We start from the raw sequence: 5,424 nt of genomic DNA, 5'->3' as shown, positions 1-5,424 counted from the left end.
TGTCTCCCTCGTGTGAGCTGGAGAGGATCCAGCATCCCATACCTCCTCCTCCTCCCAGCCAAACCACTGCTTGGAAATCGCTTAAAATAAATTAAAAAAAAAATATATATATAATTAAAAAAGGGGATTTTGGAGTCCTAAAGGCCGTGCCACGCGGCCAGGCCGGGGGTTGTCAGTGCCATCTTCTGTCAGCTGCACTGCACTGCACAAGCCGTGGAAATCCATCTGGAAAACCAGGATTGCATCACCCAGCCCTGGCTCAAACCCTTCCCCTTGGAAAAATCCTGAGCCAGCAGCGCTCCCACCCCTTCACCCCCCCCTCCAGCTCTGCCCACAGGGAGGTTTTGCTGCTTGGGACCCTCCGTCATTACAGAATATATTTTATTTATGGAATTTTACAAATATCTGTACAGTTCACGTGACATAAGTTACGCTCTTTGTTTCAACGCATTCTCTCCTACGACACCTGAGTTATTGAAATACTGAGATGGAACTGGAGCTTCCAACTGGACACGGGAAGGGAAACACGGATGAAAATCCATAATGAGCTCGATTTGGGTGGGTTTTTTTCCCTCCTCATCCTCCTGCCTGCCCCATCCCTTCCCTGCTGGCAGGTTCCAGCCTGTCCAGCTGGGAATGGGAATGGAGGGGGAGCCTTGTTTCTCTGAGGGGGGGGATGGGAGTTCACTCCCACACCCCAAATTTTTGGGTTGCAGATTTCTCAAAACAAAAACAACAGGGTAAAACTGGAAACGAGAAGACGACGGATTCACGATTCCCACCTTGTGCCGAGAGGGGCTGCACCAGCTCCCAGGAATCCCAGCATCGCTCCTGCCACTTCCCAGCTCTAGGGGACAAACACCCCGATTCCCCCCTTTCCTCCACCACTTTTCCATCGGTGCCCCACGGGAAACCCTCCAGCCACCTGGTGTTTTTCCAAACGCTCCCTTGGGAGAGAGGAGAGGGCACGTGTGCCCGTCCAAGGACTCAGATTTTCCACATCGAGCCGCTCGGCCGGGCCTGCAGCTCTCTCAAGCAGGGAAAAGGAGTTTCCAATGGCACTTTTCCTCCTGGATTAGCAGCACAGGGAATGAGTGTGAGGTGCTGCACGGGTGACCGAGCCAGGGCAGGCTGGGCTGCTCTGTCCCACAGGGAGAAGTGACTTAAGGTGACAATCCACAAAACAAGACACCACACGAGATAAAGGAAGGAATCTCTCCTTGAAGGAATCACCCGAGGACCATGTGGCACCTCTGGGTGGAGGGTGCTCCCAAAAAGGCTCCCCGCTCCTTGACAAGTTCATTTTTAGGTTTTGGGGTGCAGGACAAAGCCAACAGCCTTGTGGTGCTGAGGGGACTCAGCCCAGCCTAGGAAAGCCACTGAGAGCAGAGGTGACGATCCATAAGGATACTGGAAATGCCAGAGTCCAGGGACTCGGTGACAACGGTTAGGAGCTTAGGAAGAACAGCACCCAGCTGGGAACTAAGGGAATTCAGGGACTACAGCGATCCAACCAGGGTACAACGCTGCTGGAGGTGCTGAGCCTGTGCCAGGGGCTGAGGAAAAATCCCTGGCACACCCTTGGCTTTGCTTTCCGCAGGGTGGGGAGGGAAGGTGTGGGATCCTCGGCTCCAGGACCACACCGAGGTGGCAGGATTGTCACATACACTCCCTGCACAGGCAGGGAGGGAGGGGAGACACTCCCTGACAAGCACAAACACTTCCCAAAGCACCTCCATCCCAATCCAAGGGAAGCTCCCTGAATCCACTCCTGCTTATCCACACAGCCACGAGCTCACACCAGGTACAGGACAAGGTTTTAGGGGGGGAAAAGGGGGTGTGAGGGGACCTCAAGCAGCAGGGGTGGGGTGGGCAAGATTATCAATATGATAACTATTAATTCACGTAGTGAATCTGGGGAAAGCCAGCCCCGGGGGCAGAGCTGGGAAGTGCCTGGAACACCCTTCTCTGGCTACTCCCTAAGGCTGGAAAAACGCAACCTAAAGAGGTTCACAGTCTGGCATTTTGTTTTTAAAAACACCCCCCGCCCCACCCTGAACCTCAGCAGTGTTTAAAAGCCGGTGGCTGTTCCCAGGTGTCACCGTGAGCTTGGACACAGCCTGAGGAGAGACCCCTGGGCTGGGAGCCCACGGCCAGGCAGGGCTCTGCTCTCATCCCCTTCCCACCAGGAGGAGTTGGGATTTGCCCCTCTCTTTCCAGCAGCACAGGGAGGGTCAGGATATCCCAGCCAGGCTTCTCCCGGCAACCCACGTGTCACTCCGACCCGGCCTGGTGTCCTCCAAGCGTGGACACCCAAAGTGTGCTTTAAAATCCCAACCCTCTTCACCCTGGGCTGGAATGGAGCAAATCCAGTCGGATGGTGGTGACATCATGAGCCTCCTCATCCTCAGCAGTGCCTGGAGAGCACAGCTCCGAGGGGTGGCTGGAGAAGGGTCTATCCCCATCATACACCCCCCCAAAGGGGTCAGGACAGCGTCACATCCCATGGGAACGCTCCAAGAAGGGTCTGTCCCCATCCGTCCCCACCCCAAAGGGGTCAGGACTGCGTCACATCCCATGGGAATGCTCTGAGCACGGCTGAAGCAGCTCCTGCCTCTCCACTCCGTCCTTCCCGGGAGAGGCGAGGAGACCAGGGATATGACATGGGAAAAGTGATCCTCCGGTCAGGTCAGTCCTATGGGAAAGGGGGATTCAGCCTCCCCTCAGTCTTAAACCCAAAGAAAGTCTGTGGAACAGCTTTCAAAGCGATGTCTCCTCTGTAGTGTGACGTCAGTGCCCGCACAGGTACCGTCGTTTGCTTGCAGCAGGAAAAGGAAAGAAAAAAAAAAAACCCAAGGAAACCCCTTCTCCCCACCCCCCAAAAAAAAAAAAAATGGAAAAAAGTGGATCAGGGCTGCGGCTCGGGCTGGTCCTACCCAATCTGGATCTGGCCAGAGTACATGGTGAGCAGCACCATGATGGTGAAGCCCGTGAGCAGCCCCGCGTTCTGGATGGCGAAGGTGATCAGGGCGCTGCCGTTCTGCTCGTCCTCCCGGCTCACCTCGTTCATCTCGGGGAACTGGGAGGGAAAAAACAGGCACGGCAAAGGCTCAGCAACAGGAAAGGCTCTGTTCTTCCCAGGAAAAAAACACCCACCGCCCGCCCCAGCCCGTGGATTTTGCTCAGCCAGGCAAAGCAAAGCGGAGACAGCAAAGCGTGTGCCAAGGGGACGGAGCAAACCCACTCCCCCACCACCCTCCAGGCTGAGTTTTTCCTAGGATAAAAGCCCTGGGAAGATCCCAGCCGTGCACCCAGGCTCAGGATTTACCATGTCAGCCAGAGCTATGTACAGGAACATCCCTCCAGCCAGAGCAAAGATCCAGTTGGCAGAGAAGTGGCTGCCGGCCACGATGCCGAAGGCCAGGCCCACGTAGCAGCAGCAGGCGGAGATGAAGTTGAAGAAAAGAGCCTGGCGGATGGTCATCCCGGCGTTCAGCAGGATGACAAAGTCCCCTGCGGGAGAAAAGGACGGGAGGATGAGGAGGGAAGGGCTGTTGGCAGCATCAGGACAGCACCGAGGGGCCGCCTTGAACTTCGGGTCATAAATTGTGGAGTGTCCTCAGCTGGCAGGGACACACAAAGGATCATGGAGTCCAACTCCTCCCCCCGCACAGGACAGCCCCAAAAATCACATCCTGTGCCAGCTCCTTCTCCACTGCCCTTAAATTAAGCCCTTCACACCCCAACCCACCTACCCCCTGCACTGACCACACCACTGCCCCTAAATTCAGATATTCACACCCAAACCTGCCTCCTCCCTCCACTAACAGCACACCACTGCCCCTAAATTCAGATATTCACACCCAAACCCACCTCCCTCCTGCACTGACCACACCACTGCCCCTAAATTTGGACCTTCCCACCCAAACCTGCCTCGCCCCCTCCCAAACAAGGTGTCGAGGGTTTTGGGTTTTTGTTGCTTTTTTTTTTTTGCCTTCAGATGTCTCCATCTAAATTTAAATCTCAGACATCATATTACCTCGTTATTTTTAGAGCGGCGATTACTCAGTGCCGTTTCCAGCCTCGCCTTCCCCACGCCGTTTATCCCACCCCAAAATCCGCCTCTCTCTCGGGGGAAAAGGACCGACCCCAGGGAGAGCGGGACTGGGAGAGCAGCGGAGGGGGGCAGATCCGAGGGACTCACACACCCAGCTCATGCGGGAACTCCTCGCAGAGGATGGCCACGGAGGTGCTGATCCCTTGGAAGACGGAGACGGTGAAGGAGGCGCCGATGGCCAGCCCGTCGATGAAGTTGTGGAGGCCGTCGCTGAGGGTGATCATCCAGGCCAGCGTCCCGATGTCGGAATACCGCACCTCCTTCAGCCAGTAGCACGCGCTCTGGGAGGCCTGCAGGTCCTGCCACGGCACCCCAACGCGGAGGGCTCAGCACCCCAATGCTCCAGGGGGGTCGCTGATCCCTCCTCCAGCCGGGAAAACCACCCCCATGCTCATTAAATCCACGTTTAATGAGCAGAGCCCTCTGCTTCCCACCCCCCGCAGAGGGTTTGGGGTCCGAGACTCCCTTTCCGTTGACAGGCGGGCTTTTCCCATGTTCCCATCCTGTGGGATAAGGCGCTCACCTGGACAGAGAGGGAGCCCACCACAGCCTTCTCATCCCCGGAGGGGGGCTTGCGCTCCAGCTCGCTGGTGATGTGCGGGATCATGTGGTCCAGGTCCCCGTTCTGCAGCTTCTCCGTGACCCCCTCCTCCTGGTCCTTCTTGGAGGGCAGAGCCTCGGGGCCGTAGTGGCTGTGCCCGTGGTGGTGCTGCGGGATCAGGGGATTCGGGGGTGTCAGACACCCCGACATTCCCGCTGTTCCCCACCACCCACCAGCCCCTGCTCAGCCTCACCTGGTCCTTCTGCTTCAGGAGCATCTTCAGGACCTTCTCCGTGAAGAAGAAGAGGTAGAAGCCCCCGAACACCACCGCGGATTTGGAAACATAATAATCTTCCTGAGGGTTGAATCCAAACGCCTGCAGGCAGGAGGGGCCATGGGAGAGGATGAGGAACAGTCCCTGGCAGGGTCCTTCATCTACCTTAGGCCCCAGAGGGGGGGCACAGCTTTCTGACCTCTCTTAAGAAGCAGCTGCTTTGGGGACAAGCTCAGAAAATGCCTTTGTGCACCTTTAATCTCCCTCATTCCCTCCTCCGAGCTGGCTGTGCCCCAAGGCATCGAGCTGGCTGTGCCCCAAGGCATCAGATCCAGCACCTGCCCTGGGGCAGGGATGCCAAAAACAAGGCTCCACGTTCAGAGAGGACCTGCCTTCAGGGCCAGAAAAGGCCATAAAACAGTGATTCTCTGCTTGAAGCAGACTGGGGCTCTGCCTGGAGCGATTCCCTTCCAAACTCCAGCTCCGAGGGGC

At 56.8% G+C, this 5,424-nt stretch overlaps 1 protein-coding gene across 4 annotated transcripts in view; it reads right to left on the bottom strand.

Annotated features, from left to right (window-relative positions):
• Positions 1-364: 364 nt before the first annotated feature.
• Positions 365-5,424, bottom strand: part of SLC39A14 (solute carrier family 39 member 14) — an 11,238-nt gene continuing 6,178 nt past the window's right edge. For all 4 annotated transcript variants that reach the window (XM_027703474.1, XM_027703472.1, XM_027703473.1 and 1 more), the window contains exons 6-10: positions 4,912-5,034; positions 4,641-4,826; positions 4,209-4,416; positions 3,329-3,513; positions 365-3,079 (exon numbers count right to left, since the gene is read on the bottom strand). In XM_027703474.1, coding sequence (XP_027559275.1) covers positions 2,933-3,079; positions 3,329-3,513; positions 4,209-4,416; positions 4,641-4,826; positions 4,912-5,034 — 849 coding nt within the window. In that variant the 3' untranslated portion in view covers positions 365-2,932. The remainder of the gene's footprint in view (positions 3,080-3,328; positions 3,514-4,208; positions 4,417-4,640; positions 4,827-4,911; positions 5,035-5,424) is intronic.

This window comes from Neopelma chrysocephalum, unplaced genomic scaffold, assembly GCF_003984885.1.
Source record: "Neopelma chrysocephalum unplaced genomic scaffold, ASM398488v2 Primary Assembly neopelma1_232, whole genome shotgun sequence".
Taxonomy (NCBI): domain Eukaryota; kingdom Metazoa; phylum Chordata; class Aves; order Passeriformes; family Pipridae; genus Neopelma; species Neopelma chrysocephalum.
This window is presented reverse-complemented; position numbering and strand designations above follow the sequence as displayed.